This window comes from Carettochelys insculpta, chromosome 3 (assembly GCF_033958435.1).
Source record: "Carettochelys insculpta isolate YL-2023 chromosome 3, ASM3395843v1, whole genome shotgun sequence".
NCBI lineage: Eukaryota > Metazoa > Chordata > Testudines > Carettochelyidae > Carettochelys > Carettochelys insculpta.
The window spans coordinates 144,744,194-144,764,567 of NC_134139.1; the positions used below are offsets into that span (position 1 = coordinate 144,744,194).

A 20,374-nucleotide genomic window follows, 5' to 3' on the forward strand; every position below is an offset into this window, starting at 1 on the left:
ACGACCCCACAGCCACAGGCTTCCTGGTGCTGAATTCAAATTTTCAGGCTTCCTGTTACCTAACTCCTGTGCACCTGGAGAGCAGCGGAGATGGAAGCGGCCAGAATGGAGGACTGTGGGGCATTGTGCGATACATACGGGACACCTCTGAAAGCTAAGGAATTTGATTCAAAGACATGGTGCTTCCACACTAGCCTTCATTCGAACTTTTAAATTTGAAGCTTGATGCTACATCCAGCCACTTTCAACAGGGTTATATTGATCTTATTGCTCCCTAAAATCAAGGTAATGATATTTACAGTGAAGATCGTGATGCTGTAAAATCAAAATAACTGCTGTAAATTCGACTATATCGTGTAGTATAGACATAGCCTGAGTCTTGGTAGTACAGAAGTTAATGCACAGCCATTCAAGATACTTACAGGAATGGAACAGACACAGCCGATCTCATACTGCAGGCACTAATTGTTCTGGAAACAACAGCCTGTATTGAACTGTGTGAACAAGCAAGAGCAAGGAGTAACACTGATGGGCTGCTAAGAACCCCCACCAGCAAGGGCCACAAATAATTGAGGGTAAGAGATGTTTGAAGATTCCATTGAAGTCCTGGAGATGGGTAGAGGGGAGAAAAGGGCTATAAGCCTCCCATAAAGAACCAAAATCAAAAGCTGTGTCTATGCTGCGAGATAAAATTAAATTTAAAGGAGTTAGCTCAATGTTAAAATGTCACTGTTTTCACTGTAAATACCATTAGCTTGAATTAGTGAGCCTTAATACCAATAGCAACATGTTGATATTACATGGGGGATGGGTATAGCGTCAATTTCAAATTTAAAATAAAGGCTAGTGTGGAAGCGCCATCTCTTTTAATTTATTAGCCTCCAGAAGTGTCCCATATGTATCCCACAAAGGTTTGTGGTGACCCTCTATGTATGGCTGCTGCTTTCTCTCCTGCTTTCCATCCAGGTGCACCAGAAGAAGATCACAGGAAGCTGGTGAATTTTTGATTGAATAAGAATTAGAATTTGAATTCTGCAGTGCCCAGGCCTGCAAATATAAAGGACTGGACACACGGCTCACAGAACTGGGCAGGGGTGGACAGGGCTGATGGCACAGCTGCCTGTTCTTCTTCGAGTGTCCCCGTGGGTGCTCCACATTAGGTGTCGGGCTCGCCCGGCGCCGCAGATCGGATCTTCCAAGCAGTTTCTGCCGGACCGCGCATGCGCCGGTGCGCGCCGCTCCCCCGCGCGCTCCCGGCCATGTGCGCGATCCGGTCCCCGCCAGTTCCTCTTAACCGCCGTCGGCTGCAGACGGAATCCAACTAGGCTAAGGCCAAGTAGTGTATTCAATGGCTTTATCTGTTTTTTCTTAAAGTTTTTTCAGGCACTTAGGCTACTATAAGCTAGCCGTTTGTTATTTTGTAAAAAAAAAAAAAAAAAAAAAAAACAACAACGAACAAGCTAGGAGAGGGACAGCTCAGCCAGTCCCAGTAACAAGCGCCGGAGGCCAGGAGCTAGGGCTATCAGCCCTCCGGCTAAGGCAGACCATCGGACGGGGAAAACGGCACAAAGAAGGTGCTAAGTACCCACTTAAAAACACAAAGACTCACCAACAATGTCCTCTTCAGGCTTTTAAAAAAAAAAAAATGCTGCTTCTTGACAAGGCCCTCCAGCCAGAAGTGCCGGAGCGGCCGCAGCAGGAGGGACCCTCCGGGGCCCTTAAAAGGAAAGCTGCCTCCCTCACCCCATCAGCGCAGAAACGGAGGAAAGTATCTCCAGCCCGATCCCTGCCGGCAGCAACAGCGAGCGGGACGGGAGGAGCAAGCAGCCCCCAGCCGCAGCAACAGCTGATCGGCGGCGGCACGGAGAGCCACGTGGAAGCGGCTCAGCCTCCAATACTCAGCCAGCCGCCCCGCACCGCAGGCAGGGCGGCGGCTAAGCAAACGCCGGTACTGGCGGCACCGCAGGCAGCGGCACCGACCCCCGGGGAACCGGCGGTGCAGAGCGCGCAGGCACGCAGCCTGCCGGCACCGGAGGACACCGCACATGCGGCATCGCCCTCGAGCGTGCCGAGCTCGGTGCAGACGGGGCCGGAATCCCCTGTATGCTCCCCAGCCCGATCCCTGCCGGCAGCAACAGCGAGCGGGACGGGAGGAGCGAGCAGCCCCCAGCCGCAGCAACAGCTGATCAGCGGCGGCACGGAGAGCCACGTGGAAGCAGCTCAGCCTCCGATAATCAGCCAGCTGCCCCGCACCGCAGGCAGGGCGGCGGCTAAACAAGCGCTGGTACCAGCGGCACCGCAGGCAGCGGCACCGACCCCTGGGGAACCGGCGGTGCAGAGCGCGCAGGCACGTAGCCTGCCGGCACTGGAGGACACCGCACGTGCGGCACCGCCCTTGAGCGTGCCGAGCTCGGTGCGGACGCCGGAATGCCCTGTATGCCCCCCAGCCCGATCCCTGCCGGCAGCAACAACGAGCGGGACGGGAGGAGCGAGCAGCCCCCAGCCGCAGCAACAGCTGATCGGCGGCGGCACGGAGAGCCACGTGCAAGCGGCTCACCCTTCGATAATCAGCCAGCCGCCCCGCACCGCAGGCAGGGCGGCGGCTAAACAAGCGCCGGTACCACCGACCCCTGGAAAACCGGCGGTGCAGAGCGCGCAGGCACGCAGCCTGCCGGCACCGAAGGACACCGCACATGCGGCACCGACTTCGAGTGTGCCGAGCTCGGTGCGGACGTGGCCGGGATCCCCTGTATGTCAGGGGCGGAGTTACCTCCTCAAGGGAGGGGGAAGACTGCACACAAGAGGAGGCATTGCAGCCCCTCTCCGCACAGGGCTGTGTAGTTGCTTTCTCACAGCCCTCCGCTATGTTGCAGACTCCAACTAGAAGGCAGGGGTCCCCCCCCTCCTTGGCCTACCCAGAGCCCCCTTCTCCATTTCTGCAACCAGCCTCACCCTGGCTGGGACCACCTCCACCCTTCCTGGGATTTGAACCGCTGGACTATTAGGCAAAGTCGCTCTCTCCAGGGTCTCGACGGTCTCCCTCCCCCAGACGCAAAGGGTATGCACCAAGGGAGTGGTCTAGGTCACCTTCCCAAGACCAGTGCTTATACTGCCGTGGTCGCCCCTACCACGCAGGGCATAGACACCATCGGCAATCTACTAGGGAAAGATCCCTACGAACGATCTCGTACCCCCAAGGGCAATTGTGACCGGGGACAGAGACTTAAGCATCTCAGGGGGGACTGGTTATGGAACCCCGAGATTTTTCCTCGCACACCTCTAGTGAGAGGGTGTACCATCATCAGCAGGAACCGGAAGGGTCCAGAAAGACGTACCCCAGCGGTTCCTCGCTTTCCTCCCCGGATGAGGCTACGGCCCCGGGGGGCGTCCATCCTCCGGACGATCTCAAACAGTTCCAAGAGCTGTTTTACGAGGGTGGCCTTCATGCAAGGCTTCCAGACAGCAAAGGTGCAAGAGCAACACCATAAGCTCCTCAAAAATCTGAGACCTCCGGCCTCCTCCAAAATAGCAATACCGCTGATGACGCAATCTTGGAGCCTGCCACTATGATATGGCAGACTCCTGCGACTATTCCGCCTGTCCACAAAAGAGCGAAAAAAAAAAAAAAAAAAAAAAAAAAAATACTTCGTGCCCACGAAGGGCATGGAGTTCCTGTTCAGCCACCCACAACCAAATTCTTTGGTGGCGGAGTCGTCGCAACGTGGGGGAATAAACAAACATGCCAAAAAGCTAGAGCTGTTGGGCAGAAAGGTCTACTCCTCCTCCACGCTACTGTTGCCAATGGCAAATTACGCAGCGCATCTAGCGAACCATAATTTCAACAACCACATTAGGTTGACCTCCCTCATGGACTCGCTTCCAGAGGGCACGAAACCAGTGCTCAAGGCCATCATCCGACCATTTTATAACCAGTGGCAAAGGATCACCACAGACACATGGGTGCTGGAGATCATAGCCACGGGGTACGCCATCCCCTCCCAGTTGCTCCCACCGCCATGACCTCCACCCGGGGCCCCACCTCCAGGAGACCTCCCATGTAGCGAGGCTCAAGCAGGAGGTAGACCATCTCATGCTCGTAGGGGCAGTGGAAAGAGTGCCGGAGCAACTGCAAGGGAGAAGGTTCTACTCGAGGTACTTCCTCACGGGGAGGTCCATCTTAGATTTTCGAGGCCTCACCGGTACCTGCGCAAGCAACGTTTTCGGATGATCACAAACGCCTCCATCCTTACGGCACTAGACGATGGAGATTGGTTCGCAGCCCTCGACTTACAAGGTCCTACCGTTTGGGCTCTCCTCAGCCCCCAGAGTCTTCACCAAGACCTTGGCAGTGGTGTCAGCCTACCTGCACAGACGGGGTATTTATATTCCAGTATCTGAATGACTGCCTACTCAAAGGGGCCTCAAAGGAGGAGGTACTACGCATAATATGTGTCACAGCAGGCACGTTCTCTTCGCTCGGCCTGCTTATCAATCTGACAAAATCAAAGACAGACCCCACACAGGACATAGAGTTCGTAGGGGCACGCATAAATTCTATTACAGCGAGGGCGTATCTACCAGAGACTCGCTTTCGGGCCATCGGCTCCCTCGCGCAAGGCTTCACCTTCAGCCCTATGGTGCCGGTTCTGACGTGCTTACAGCAGCTGGGCCACATGGCAGCAGCAACGTTTCGTACAACAGAACGCCAGGTTACACATGCGCAGCATGCAGCATTGGCTGGCGAGCGTATACAAACCGGCAGCACACACTGTTCACAGGATGGCGTCGCCCACAACGGAGGTGCGCAAATCCCTGCAATGGTGGGTAAACCCAGAGAACCTGCTAACAAGGGTACCCTTCCACCAACCACACGTATTGGTTTTTCTTACTACAGATGCCCCCCTCATAGGGTGGGGAGCACACATGGGCGAAGAGGTGACGCAAGGGCTGTGGTCCTCTATGGAGCAGTCACTGCACACAAATATACTGGAGCTCAAAGCAGTGTTCAACGCCTGCAGACACTTTCGAGACCAACTGAAAGGCAAGGTAGTCGGGATCAGTACAGACGATACCTCCACCATGTTTTATATAAATCGGCAAGGAGGAGCTCGGTCCCGTGCCTTATGTGTAGAAGCAGTCCGGTTGTGGAACTGCTGCATCGCCAACAATGTAACCTTGAAAGCCTCGTACTTACCAGGCGCTCGCAATGTGAAGGCAGACCAGCTGAGCAGGCGTTTCGCACTCACGCACGAGTGGCAGATCCGTCCCGATCTGCTGCAACCGATTTTTCCACGCATGGGGTTTTTCCCCAGATAGACCCTGTTTGCTACTCAGCACAACAAGAAGTGCCCACAATTCTGCTCCAGGGCAGGACTGGGACGGGGGTCCCTGAGGGATGCCTTCGCGATCTCATGGAGGGGCCCCCTGCTTTACGCTTTCCCTCCCACAGTGCTCATCCACAAAGTGTTGCAGAAAGCCAGGAGGGAAGGAACCTGAATGATCCCGATAGATCCCAACGTGGGATCGACAGCAATGGTTCCCCCTATTCCTGCGCATGTCGGACCGGCCACTGAGGTCCCCTCCGGTGGCGCGGGATCTGCTCACGCAAGCCCAGGGGTCCATAGTGCATCCGCACCCCCAAAGCCTGCGACTACAAACGTGGTTAATCCATGGCTCAGCTCCCTAGAGAGCACATGTACGGAGGAAGTGCAGCAAGTCCTAGAAAGTAGCAGGAGGACTTCCACCAGGAAGACCTTCAAGCAGAAATGGACTCGCTTTACGGCATGGTGTTCTACCAAACAGCTAGCCCCCTTTCGGTGCCTATGGCTGTGATATTAGAGTATTTACTGGACCTCAAGAGAGGAGGACTCTCGCTATCCTCGTTTCAGGTCCACCTGGCCGCCATTTTGGTGTTCAGACACGAAGAGGAAGGGCACACGGTGTTCGCCCATCCCATGGTTACCAGGTTCTTCAAAGGGCTGGTAAGCCTATACCCCCCTCAGAAACCGCTTCCACCTCTGTGGAACTCGGACCTGGTGCTTAATGCGAAAAGGGGACCACCGTTTGAGCCTTTGGCCACGGTTTCCCTCTGCCTCCTTATGATGAAGACGACCTTTCTTCTCGCAATCACGTCAGCTCGCAGGGTGAGCGAGCTTGAGGCAGTTATGGCAACGCCGCCCTGCGCTGTTTTTCCAAGGAGGCGGTAACCATACGGCTGCATCCAGCCTTTGTTCCTAAAGTTTCTTTCTGAGTTTCATACTAACGAACCTATTGTTTACCCTTGTTTATCCAAAGCCTCATAACTCTAACAAAGAGGTGCGCCTACACCTCCTGGACGTGAGCAGGCGCTAGCTTTCTATATGGACAGGACCAAGTCCTTCCGGAGAACGGATAGGCTCCTAGTCTCTATCGCTCCCAAATCAAAAGGAGAATGTCTCTCTTCGCAGAGAATCTCTAAGCACATCGTATCTTGCATAAAAATGTGCTACAAACTCAAAAAGACTCCTTTACTGGCCACGCCCAGGGCTCATTCCACTAGGGCGGTGGCAGCATCAACAGTCTTTTTTCAAGGGCGTTGCGCTAAAAGACATTTGCAGAGTGGCGACCTGGTCATCCTGTGACACCTTCGCCAAACATTACGCCCTTCACAGGGTATTCCAAGAGGATACCCGTCTCTTGGCAGCGGTCCTCTCGGGGACAAGCTGCACATAATCCGATTACCCACCTCCTATCTTGGGTTACTGCTGGGTAGTCACCTAATGTGGAGCACCCACGGGGACACTCGAAGAAGAAAGAAAGGTTACTCACCGTAGTAACGGTGGTTCTTCGAGATGTGTCCCCGTGGGTGCTCCACTACCCGCCCATCCTCCCCGCTCCGGATCTCTGTTTAGTGTTTTGCAGGAGCATCCGAGGCGGTTGGTCAAGGAACTGGCGGGGACCGGATCGCGCACATGGCCGGGAGCGCGCGGGGGAGCGGCGCGCACCGGCGCATGCGCGGTCCGGCAGAAACTGCTTGGAAGATCCGATCTGCGGCGCCGGGCGAGCCCGACACCTAATGTGGAGCACCCACGGGGACACATCTCGAAGAACCACCGTTACTACGGTGAGTAACCTTTCTTTGCGGTGCCAACATCCATAGAGGATGCAGGCACAGGGAACCCAGGTGGATTTGGGGGAGAGCTGAGGGCACAGCTGCCTGCCATTACACCAACATCTGCAGCGGATGTGGAGCTGATGGAACCAGGCGGGGTGGACAGGGTTGATAGTACATGTGCCTGCCACTACACCAACGTCTGCAGAGGACATGCGGCACAGGGAACCCAGGCGGGTTTGGGTGAGGTCTGAATTCTGTTAGTGGGTGCTCTGAATTCTGGGACAGTGCTTTGCATTTTGGGATTCTAACATGAAACACCCACAAGTAAGCGGAGCTATGGCACTGTGGGATAGGTACCCACAATGCACTGCTCTTGCTGTTGAACTTGCATAGGGCAATAGGGACGCGGAAAGTCGACATGGAAAAATGATGGGTGGAATTTCAAGAAGGTTTGTGGACACCTAAATTAGAATTCATAAGAATGAGGTTAAAAATCTAATTCATTAAAAGTCGAATTTATCTCAGTGCAAATGTAGCTCAAGTGTACCTTGCTTTTCATGTAAGTTTTGAATTAATTATTATATTAAAGCTGAGAAACAATTGTGGATGGAAGTGCCAAGCAAGCTCTAGATTTTAAGACTCCCAAAACATGTCTGTTAAATGAAAAGACTTTCTCAGCATGTAATATAGACTTCTCTGAAATGAGAGCTATTGAAAATATGAAGCCAGGCTTCATGCCTGTAACTGCTGGCCTCTTGTGTTGCTACTTCAATTATTCTGATAGAAGGAACAGTTCACTTATTGTAAGTACCTCAGATTCTGTTTTCAGGTGTTCTGTCCTTTATGCCAAGTGACCTAGAATGTAACTGATTTTTGATGATAAACCTCAAGTATTGTGAGTGATAATGCCTCCTAATTGCAGGCAATTTCTCTGTAATAACAAGGAACATTACCTGTTCCTCTAAATTTTACCAAGTACAACAAAAATGTCAAAGAATTGTGAAGTAGTGAAATACTCTTGGCACGATGAAGCCTACAGTTAATTTACTTCAGAGATAATCCTGTTAATTCTCTTCATTACAGAAAATATGTTTTCATTATAGAAATTATGTTCTGAAAATATACAGATATTGTGACCAGTCTTGGTGACATCCATTTTAATGCTTGACCATTTTCCTTTCTATTAAAAACATAAATCAATTGAAAATGCTTTTAATTAGTCATATTTCACTTGAAGAATGTGAAATTTCCTTTGAAAATATTTGTTTGTTTCAAATGCCTGGTTACAGAAGTAGAATAGAGGAGCTCACTTAGTTTCCATGTGAGCTAAGTTTGACACTGGTCTCATCACAAATAGTGTCCAGATTTTATTCTTTTTATCTGTGGTGTCCTGCCACAAAACATTCCACTTCTGAATTTTCCCTGCAATACTTAAAAATAACAGCAGCTAATTTCTTCAAGCATCATGTCCCCAGCAAAATACTAACAATTACATTTAAGAACAAATCAGATTACAGACAACGGATCTCAAATATTCTTCTGACAAATATACCTTTTTTTTTTTAATCAAAGAGCTTGTTTACCTTTAGTTGGAAAAGCAAACAACTGCTAGCTGTTAACTGAAAAACCAAAATAAAATAAAAAATGGGATTATCTTTTCTATTCTTAATTATTATGGCTCCCTCTAGTGGGTTTTAGTGGCCAATATGCTTTCCAAGAGTAATACAAAATGCTGATAGTTTGATAGCAATAGTTTTCATGCATGAGAATGTACTGGGTATATAACTTGCCCTTGTCCCAACCAGCATTTCCTTTTTCAACAGAATTTAAAATAAGGTTGTGTAACATAACCCCTTTTCAAACTGAGTGGTTAGCCAATATTTAAGGCAGGGGTCAGCAGTCCCTGGCAGAGGTGCCAAGACTGGCATGCAAGCAGATTTTCATTGGCACGCAAGGCGGGAGCTCAGTCTCCCCCCTCCTCCCCCATGCATCTGGGATCTTGCTCAAAGCCATGCCACCTGAGAAGTAACAAAAGACCAGCTAATGCTACCAACCTCCACGTAAGCAGTAAAGCTCTGCATCTTAATTTATTAATGAAACTGTTGTAAGTAAGACTATTGATGACTTTAAAAAGCATCACCGGCACTTGGACTGTATGTAGCGGTCAAAAGGTCAAATTTTGGCACTCTGCCTCAGAAAGGTTGCTGACCTCTCACATCTGACACACTCTTGTCCAGCAACATCAGTGGTCTGGAATGACTTTAATTGGCTGGATGTCCACTTGCCATGGGTGTGGTCAAGTTTCCTGTGGCCCCATAAAGTTTGCTTACAGCCACCAGTCCTGGCTCTCAGTTTTCTGTGCTGTTATTTAGCTCTCATTTGCCCTTAAATGTCTTCTAAGAGCCCATTAAGAAGTGGAAGTGGTTTTAATGCTGCTAGACAGTATTGACTGCCCATGGTTCAGCAAACTCATTTAGCACCAGTCAGGTCCTGAGGGTGTCGGATTACGGAGGTTCAGACTGTCATCGCAGGTGATAACGTTCCTACTCATCAGGATTGAGGCCTCCATATCAAGGACTCACCTACCCCAAGGCAGATTCCTCACATTCCATTGGTTACTCAGTGCAGTGATTTCACACCTGATGTGACAGTACAGACCCGCTTTACAATGTAGGCCATATGTTCATGTGAACACAAGGGATGCCACTTGCCAGAATTCACCTCAGAGCACTATGCTTCTGGCTCAGGTCAGTATATTCCCTGCCAAGAATTACATGAACAAGGCAAACATAGCTCCATCCCACATGCTCAAAACACTCACCTGGTATCTGCTTCCCAACAATATTTGTGACTCCATTGCCATCCATAGTTTTTTTTCATGGACATATCCAGTATGGATCGAGGGCCCCACCTGGAGAATCTGCAGCATCAATGGGTTTGTATTTTCATGAATGTATTTTCTACAATATAATAGATATAAGTCCTGTGAGTAGCAGTGCTGTGCGGAGAACTTTTCATCTGGCAAAATCATAAAGTGTATTTAGTATGAAAGTTACTTTTCAACTGATTTATTTGTAAAGTCAACTTGGGGGATTAAAATTCAATACATCTGCTTTATTTGTAGGTGATAGCTCAACAGGTTTCAAAGAAACATTTAGAGGAAGGTCGTCTGTACCCTCCATTAGTCACTATTCGAGATGTGTCACTGAAAATCGCTGTGAAGGTAAATGATTTAAATTAATTCTGAAGTCTCTCTACACTGCTCACACACTTGTGTATGTTAAAATTAGATTAGTTGAAGTAAAATATTTTCAGAATTCATTAGTTCTGAATCAATCTTGATATTAAGCAGAGGCAGTTTTACAATGTTTTAAAATTGACACAATTTTAGGTACAAGACTCTGAGCTGAAAATATGCTGTGTTTAATTTCAGGTGACTAGAGTAGAATGATGTTTCTACATCCTATTCTGTATAACCTGGTTAATCACATGTGCTGTTCATGGCACTTGGTCTATGGAGTTTAGAACCATATATTGTCAATAAACTAAAGCAAGCAGCCCTGCAGCCCCTGAAGAACTAACAATATTATTTATTAGGTAAATATAAATCAGCTAAATATAATAATTAAGAGGAGGGAGGGGCAGGGAGATGAAAGAGGGCAGAGATGTAGATAATGTGGACAGGGCTGGTGGAAATGTCATCACCTATAGCCCTGAACTTGCACCCCTATAGTGCATTACTGACTATCTACTACCTATACTGGAACATGATCCCTCACTCTCACAGGCTGATGGGCCTGTTCTTTTCTACAAACAGCCACCCAGCCTCAAGAAAATTCTCACACACCATAACCACAGAAATACTAACCCTGGAACCTTTCCTTTCAACAAAGCCCATTGTCAGCTTTGTTCACATATCCACACTAGGGACACCATCACTGGCCCTAACCTTGTCAGTCACACCATCAGAGGCTCATATTCTTGCACTTCAGCTAATGTGATATATGCCATCATCTGCCCCTCTGCTATGTATATTGGACAAAGTGGACAATCCCTTCCTCTAAGGATGAATGGACCCAAATCAGACATTAAGAGTCTGAGCACTTTAACTTGGCAGAACACTCAGTTAATCACTCAATGTTTTATGTATTACAACAAAGAGATTTCAACACCAGATTACAAAGGGAGACATCTGAATTGAAATTCATTCATAAGTTTGATACCTATTACTGTAGACTCAACAAAGATCTCAACTATCTTACACAGTACAAGGATAATTTCCCCACCTTTGATATTTGCAGAGATGACAGACATCCCACTTAATTCACACTTCCCTGAGATTTTTTTCTCTCTGTCCCTTTTTCTTCTCCCTGCCTCCCTCTTTTAATTTGTTAATCTTTAAGGTGCTACAGGACTGCTTGCTTCATTTTGCAAAACTACAGAGTTAACGGCTACCCCTCAAGAATATATTGTCAATAATTTTCTTTCCTTCAGTTGCCTTTCAGGAGAATAACTGCCTTCTTACATGGCAGTCTCTGCCTGCCTTTGTTTGGCCTGTTGCTGCTTGATTCTATTCCAATCTTCCTTATCTTGGCCCGTCAGAACAAGTAATTTTTTATGAAGTCAAATATGAGTTTTTCATGCCTGGAATTTATCCAAATGACTGTCCTATGTCTGTAGCTTATAAAATGCCCAAAGTAACTGGATAACCCATGGATTTGGCAGTCCTAAAAACAACAGACCTAGTCCTAGTTCTGCCTTCCCCATGGCTTTCAGTCTCCAATGAGTTCTCAGTTTTATTTCTGAGTGGGTTATTATGTTATACATAATCCCATTTACTGAACAGCCTTTTGAAAGAGCAGTGTTGTCAATAACTTGCTATCTGTGGAATGAGTTCCCTTTGAGTCATTGGTAACGGAATCCCAGGTACATATAAAAAGCCTTGTTGTAGTTCACTTCTTTTCAGGTTCATAATACCTGTACAGATGTCAAAACATCAAGCAAACTTCTCAGGCCAAAGTCAGATTGCTTTGTGCTTGGCAAATCCTCTCTAAAAGTGCTGGCAATTCTCCTCTACTCACTGTAACAAAATTAACCTCTTTTTTAACTTAGCAAATATGTAACTAAAAAATGGAAAATTTGTAACTTGCTTAATTCATTTCTCGTTGGTTCTCTCCCCTAATTGGAGCTACGCTAGCTCCAATCAGGCTAGCTAAAGTAACCCCCCGTGATACACGCAGGTTTACACAACTGATGCCCCGACAGGAGTAGGGAAACCATTCCTCTCAGAGGCAGCAGCCAAGAGTCACGCTACTGTCCCTGACAGAAGTGGGAAAACAAAAACTGGGCTAGAATTTCTCGGGATGAAGAAGAAGAGTGAAGATTTTCTCAGTTAACTGAGAAAGAGGCCATTGTGGAAAATGAGTTGATTCCTTTTGTATTTTATTTTCTCTGAAGCCACAGATGCTTTAATGATGCGTAAGTGGCTTCTTTTTTTATTTTATTTAAAATTTCCCAGGAATGTGATTAAAAAAATGAAAAATGGATGAAAACTGGTGGGTTTTCTGGGTAAACACTGGGAAACAGGAGGACAGAAAGGGAATAAATAGATAGTGGTAAGAATATTCTGACCCAGTTTCCTGCTCTGGAAGGAGAGATGGCATCTTGGTGTTCTGGATGGTCTGGTTATTAAGGAAAAGTGGATGTGGAAATAGAGAAGGTGCAGGCACCATCTTCTCCTGGGAGTAGAGTATCACTTCAGTTGTGGCCAGGTCCACACCTGATGTAAAGTCATATAAATCTGTGGTTTTACACCAGCAGAGGATCTAGTATTTTATGTTAAATTTTGAGCTGTCATCATTTCTACTCTTACTTTTGGGCTGTGTCTACACTAGTCCCAAACTTCAAAATGGCCATGCAAATGGCCATTTCAAAGTTTACTAATGAAGCACTGAAATACATATTCAACGCCTCATTAACATGTGGGCTGCCGCGGCACTTCGAAATTGACGCAGCTTGTTCAGACGGGGCTCCTTTTCGAAAGGACCCCGCCTACTTTGAAGTCCCCTTATTCCCATCTGCTCATAGGAATAAGGGGACTTTGAAGTTGCTGGGATCCTTTCGAAAAGGAGCCCCATCTGAACAAGCCGCGCGGCAGTGAGCCGCGTCAGTTTTGAAGTGCTGCCGCCGCCCACATGCTAATGAGCCACTGAATATGTATGTCAGTGCTTCATTAGTAAACTTCGAAATGGCCATTTGCATGGCCATTTCGAAGTTTGGGGCTAGTGTAGACATAGCCTTGGTGTAGCATTCGAATAAAGTTAACTGGTTCTAGTATCAAATCTGTTTTGTGTTTCCAGATTGCAGAACAAGCCTACAGCAATAAGACAGCATCTTTCTATCCTGAACCTGAAGACAAGGAAGCATTCATTCGCTCTCAGGTTTATAGCACCGATTATGACAGCTTTGTGGTGGACTCTTACGTATGGCCAAAGGAAGCCATGAAAATACAGAGTGGAAATCTTTAAAAGAAAATGAATAGGGTAGCAGCAGTTGAAGTAGTTAAAATATGTATTACTTTCCTGTCAAATCTAAAAAGTTATGATTTTTTAAAATCTTTAATAGATTCATTTAATAGAAAATGAAGAAGGTAGCAATATTTGAAAGCAATCAAATATGTAATAGTTTTCTGTCAAATCTAAAAATTAATTTAAGATGGTGAAAACTTACAATAAGACTAATTTTTTCTTGACTCTATTTTTATTTCAATTTAGTTGAGTAAGTGGCTAAAATAACTACACATAAGAATAAAAATCAACTTGAGCAACAGACTTCTGACAAATGTTTCCTGTTTTTGCTTATGATTTTGAGCTCATGTTATGGAAGATATCAGTTATGGAGAACTGCATCTCTATACATTTCTGACATACTATAATACATTGTAATAGATGATTAAATCCTGCTCTCACTGCTATCACTAATTTCAATGAAATCAGGATTAGGTCCAAACTGACAAACTAAATAACCTAAGAATGCATAATCTGTTAAAGTAGGGAAGGGCTCAGTACAATTTGTATATAAAATAACAAACATTTTTGTTTTAACAAACATTAAGTGTAGAATATTTTTCATAGGAAAAACTGTATATTTGAAGTCATGAAGGTGAAATGGCAGCAGTCGAGAGTTTTCTAATGAGAGAAGTTAATGAATATTCCTTCAACATCTACATGTTTCTACTTCTAGTCTTGGTCTTTACTAATATAAAGTAGCTATGTTAATCTTCAGTATTCATTTCACCAAAAAAGGAAGTGTCCATAAGACAATTTCAATACATAACTGACTTTTTGGAAGATGTGGTTATGTGATTTATTTATCCATGTTTGTTAAAACTCTGTTTTAACTGGTGTTCAAAGCATCAGAATTCTCAATTAACCAGTCCTACCCCAGTTGTTGCTACAGCTACTCCTCCTTACTCTGGTGGCTTCTGTACTGTGTGTGTGCAGCTGGCAGCTCCTCCACTCTCCTGCCCAGTGCCCGCCACTCAGAGTGGCTTCCCACGTGGCAGGGCCCTGCGCGAGCTGCCCCCTGCCATTCCCACCAACAAAGTAACAGAGCAGCAGTGGAGCAAGAGCTGGGGCGGGTGGGGGAGTGCTGCCGAACTTTGTTATCCTGACAGATATGAGTTTACTGTATATATTTTATAGCAGTTACTCAGAGTTGTTGAGGTCCTTAAGGAGGGGCTCAGGGCAGGAGCTGGAGGAGTATGTGGGGATGCAGAGCTCAGGGTTGAGGGGTAAGGAGGTGCTCAGGGCAATGGGCTGTTGGTGGTGCAGGAATCAGGATTTGAGGGTGAGGAGGAGTCAGGGTTTGGGGGTGAGTATGGGTTCAGGGAAGGGGGGCTGGTGAGTGGGAGGGTGTAGGAGCCCACAGGGATCCCTGGAGCTGCCTGTGGTGGGAACCTTGCTTCCCCACGTGGTATTTAGGAAGCTTACCTGCCTCCAACTGTCCCAATCCCCATCTCCAGTCCCTTGCTGCATCCTGTGCCATGATGCAGTATGGCTGCATCTACACTAGCAAGTTCTTTCAGAAAATCTAGCCCTTTTTTGAAAACACACAAAGCGTCTGCACACACAATGTGCTCTTTCAATCTGAAATTGAAAGAATGTAGCTCTTATTCTAGAAACCCTCTTCTGCTCTCGGATTAGAAGTGCATTCTTTCAAAAGCTTCTTTTGGGGAGAAAAAAATGCGTAGATGCTCAGCAAATCCATTTTTGAAAGAGCAGTCCTCCCGGCACCAGATTTTTCAGTCCCGGTCGGTTCTTTTGAAAGAGCAGATTGCCCTTTCAGTCCACTTTTTTGTGTGTGGATGCACTTTTTCAAAGGAGATCTTCCAGAAGAACTTCTTTTGAAAGATCACTGTAGTGTGGATGTAACCTATAACTGTGACTCCTAGCAACCCCCCTCCCTCCCTTTCCATTTTATGGAAAACAGTCCCATTCCAGGCACGTCTCATTTTACTGACACAGCCAAACCCTGATCTTGTTTTAAGTTAGGAGGAAGTAGCACAACAAATTTGGTGGTCCTAGCTCTTACCATTTAGGAGAAGTGCTTGAACAAAAGGACTCAAAAGCACGTTTCTAAAAATTCAGAGATTTTACTTTTACATGTTTGTGTATATTAAACCTGTACGACTTCACACCCACACACCCACCTATACACCCCCAGGTAAAAAAAACAGTTTCTCTCTTACTTGGTACACTTTTGTATGTGGTTCTCTGACTCCAGGCTTTTGAAAATCCTCTGTACTGTATATTTGGGCACAAAGAGCATATAAAAAGTTTGTGAATATGATTCTTTGTAACTAAATATTTTGTAGACTGGCATACTGACATTAGCCATCGGCTTAGCAGGCCTCCTCTGTATCACTGATTAAATCCTAATGTGTGCACTCTTTATATGCAATTTAGAAATCTTTAAGTATTTTAGGCTAGGGTGTATTAAAACAGACTATGAAGCAAAAGTTTGCAGTCTTATAACAAATTTCAATACTATCCAAATCATTTTTAACCAAGAAAAAAATATAATTAGGAACATATATTCCCTTTAGAATCTGGCTGTGCTGATCAGTACATTGTTCATTTTTATTTCTTTGGCATTGTTCCTACAGTAATCCTTAAACACTCAATGCTGAATATACTTATTCTTCCAACATATGTTTTCAGATGAAATTGCTGTTTTCAGATCTCATTCTGTACCCTTTATTTGTAAGCTCTCAGGTATGAAAATCTGTATCTGGCAATGATATTTGCATTTGTGTAGAAGTTGTTGTCTTGGTGTGCCTGCCCTTAATCATGTTGGTATATTATCACCTTCATTGCTCTGGATTTATTATTGGTATAGAAAAGGCATTTATCAATTAACAGTTTCCCCTATACTGGATTGATATGCCAGTCTATACTACAAGTGTCTTCTTCTTAAAAAAAAAAAAAAAAAAAAAACTACATGAAAAGAATATTTAAACTATCTTGAACCCTAAATTGGGTCTGTCCTGCTCCAATTTAAATTTTCAGTACATCCCCATAAATTTTCCTCTTATTTCCCCTACAGGTTGAAACCTCTGTAGTCTGGCACCCTTGGGACATGACCGGTGCCAAGTGAGAGAATTTGCCAGACCATGGAAGGTCAATATTGTCTGGCACGTTACCAGTACTTCTACTACTTGCTGAGCTCTTAGACATTTAGGGGCATAAATTAGTTAACTAACAGCACAGAACATGGAAAGCCAGGACTGGTGACTGTAAACAAACTTTATGGGACCATGAGAAACTTGGCACCAATCATGATAAGTGGCTGGAGGCTAACTAAAATCCTTGTGGATTATTATTTTTGCCAGATGAGAAGGTACTAGACCACCATGGTTCAACCTGGATTACACATATTTGTTGCTTTCCAATGGTTGGAACTAATTTTAGAACCTTTCTATAGGGTTCCTTTTAAAAAGGATACCATTCACAATATCCTAGTGTAATTACAAATGGTCTTATCAGTGGTTTAGGTCTTGTATGTAATATGCCACAGTGGTTCCTGGCTCTATGGAGCCATTTGTATTGTTCAGCAACATTCTTGTGGTTCAGTACACAATAGGTTACTGGCATGAAATTTTCTGATAGTCTACCATTTTGGAAATACAAAAGAAATCCAACTTCTGCGATTTCTCATTTAAGTTACAGTATCCGTACTGCTTCTGAGATTTCTCATGTAAATTACAGTATCCGTACTGCTTTAGGTAGAAGAGTGCCATCCAGTGAAACACTAGCAAACACCACACCCTGAAACAGTGTGTGTGATCTGACATTTTCTACTATAACCAGGTATTGCCCTGGTTTGTGAGATGGAAAGAATGACAGGTTAGAGGAGTGTGTGTGCAGAATGCAAAGAACCACCAATAAAATGAGCCATCTATAAAAATTAAGGAAAAAGGAAAAGCCAAATCCCCCACATTTATTACCCAAAACCATCTATGGCAATTCACTGTACAGCAAATCACACAATCTTTGGCCAAAACAGTTAAAAGCTAATATAATGGGAGGAGTGGTGGTAACAAGACAGCAGATGGAAGGAACATGAAGGACAATGGATAACAGCAATAAAATTGCATGGTTTTGAAGCAATAAAGGAATAAATGAAGAGTAAGTTTAAAAAAATTAAAACAATAGAGCATTTCTTCTCTTTAAAAAAGCTTTGAATTGAGGCTTTACAGAGCGCGGGTAGTGCACAGACTACAGCATGGAACAGTGTCATTGGCACTACATCCCTCTTCTTCCACATCCAAGTTTATACCCCCCCAAAAAAAAATTACTATAGGCCTAAACCTGAAGAAACTACCAAGTGACATGTAGGTGAGTACCTAAGCAGACTATGTAATTCTGAGTACTATATCATGGTATTATTCAAATCACAACCACTGCTTCACAGGCTGGCTCATGGAGCAAGAGGTGCTAAATGCTGATTGCATGGCATCAGGTAGAGACTTAGCACACATTTACACATGTAAATCTCACAAACATAATTAAGATCCTTCATTTTTGGGTTTTATTTAACTTTTCCTGGAAATTTCAGTTAGTAGCACAAGTACAAGCAGCTAAATATTGTTGCAAAACACTTACAGTCTAAGTAAAGAGTAGGATTTATTTTGGTGGATGGAATGCTAAGAAAGCATTAAGTAGATTAATGCATAAAATTCAATATGGGCTGGTGCAAAACTAAAAGCACTCACAACCCAACGCCACCTCTGAGCTTAAGAAACACTATCAAAGCCCCAGATAAAACAATCTGAATAAACAGTTTACTGTTTAGACAATTATTTACCTATAAATATTTAGATTTAACAACTGGGCCACACTATTTGGGCCTCAACTTCATCCTTTTCTCCATTTTTGTGGTTTTAAAACATTTGAATTCTTATGTTCTAAAACAATCTGCTACAGATTTTAGTTTTTCTTTTCAGTTTGGTATCAAATCTTTAAAACATCATATGCTAACAGCTTGGAATGCATATATGGAGGGGGTGTGCTTCACCAATATGAAGTGTGTACATATCTGAACAATTTCTATGCATGCTTGTTTGGGCTGTCTCTTCTATACCAGGGGTTGGCAACCTACAGTTCCCAGAGCTCCATGTATATCTCTAAGGAGTCAAGTGCAGCTCTGGATGTTGCCAGGGCTGAGGCCTCTGCACCTCTCTGCCTTGCCGCTGCTGACACATTAATGGTCAGCGTGGGGTGTGAAGGATCTGGCCATTAAGCCAATTGAATTTAGTTCCATTATGCCAGCCACAGCAGGGCAGAGAGCCCATCACTCTTCCTGCTACACAAGGGGCCACAACCCTTTGGTGGGCATGGCTTAGCTCATCCCCACTAGCAGACCACGTGCCTTCCTTCCACTGAGTGCATGTGGTCACCTACTGCAGGCTCCCCAGCCGCCACCACCACCACAAACAGGTTAGTCCCAGGGGCCAGTTTAGGGCTGAGGCAAGTTAATCCCAGGGATGGGGTGGGTCTGCCAGCTGGAGGATAAAGCTTGGGTATGGGGGATGTGGATTTGGGGTGAGGTGCATAAAGCCTGGAAATGGGGGCGGGGGGCTGAGGGGGGTAGATATTGGGAAGGAGGGCATAGAAGGTTGATGCAAACAGTGCTCCTCTGTGTTTAAGAGCCTATGCACAGGTATACTGTTTTCCTTCTCCTGCAGTCCAGGGGTGAAAGTAACAAACTTTCTACTAGGCTACAAATCATTATATGCTGTTCTTAAAATACAAGTCACTAAAAATGTGGTTTGTTATTTTTAAGGACTGTCTCATTCACTGCAGCTCTTGAAGTACTGATTTTTGTAACTGATTTTAAAAAAGTCTCTTTCAACTACTTCAGAAGACACCTTTGCATATACAAATACACTGATCATATTTTCCTAATAACTTACTTTTCATATACTTAGAACATAAGAATGGCCATACTGGGTCAGACCAAAGGTCCATCGAGCCCAGCATCCCATCTGCCGACGGTGGCCAATGCCAGGTGCCCCAGAGAAGGTGAACAGAAGACAATGATCAAGTGATTTATCTCCTGCCATCCATCTCCTGCCCTTGTTATGAAGGCTGGGGCACCATACTTTATCCCTGGCTAATAGCCATTTATGGACCTAACCTGCAAAAATTTATCAAGCTCTTTTTTAAACCCTAATAGAGTCCTGGCCTTCACAGCCTCCTCGGGCAAGGAGTTCCACAGGTTGACTGTGCGCTGTGTGAAGAAAAATTTCCTTTTATTAGTTTTGAACCTACTACCCATCAATTTCATTTGGTGTCCCCTAGTTCTTGTATTATGGGAAAAGGTAAATAATTTTTCTATATTCACTTTCTCCACACCATTCATGATTTTATATACCTCTATCATATCGCCCCTCAATCGCCTTTTTTCCAAACTGAAAAGTCCCAGTTTCTCTAGCCTCTCCCCATATGGGACCCTTTCCAAGCCCCTAATCATCTTAGTCGCCCTTTTCTGAACCTTTTCTAATGCCAATATATCTTTTTTGAGGTGAGGAGACCACATCTGCACGCAGTACTCGAGATGTGGGCGTACCATAGTTTTATATAGGGGAAGTATGATCTCTTTTGTCTTATTATCGATCCCTTTTTTAATAATTCCTAACATCCTATTTGCCTTACTAACTGCCGCTGCACACTGCATGGATGTCTTCAGAGAACTATCCACTATAACTCCAAGATCCCT

General features: G+C 45.4%; 1 protein-coding gene across 1 annotated transcript in view; it reads left to right on the forward strand.

The window, feature by feature from the left end:
• The window catches only part of ME1 (malic enzyme 1), a 257,621-nt gene extending 243,698 nt beyond the window's left edge, over nt 1–13,923 (forward strand). The window contains exons 13-14 of the mRNA XM_074990961.1: nt 10,218–10,316; nt 13,453–13,923. Coding sequence (XP_074847062.1) covers nt 10,218–10,316; nt 13,453–13,620 — 267 coding nt within the window. The 3' untranslated portion in view covers nt 13,621–13,923. The remainder of the gene's footprint in view (nt 1–10,217; nt 10,317–13,452) is intronic.
• The last annotated feature ends 6,451 nt before the right edge of the window (nt 13,924–20,374 follow it).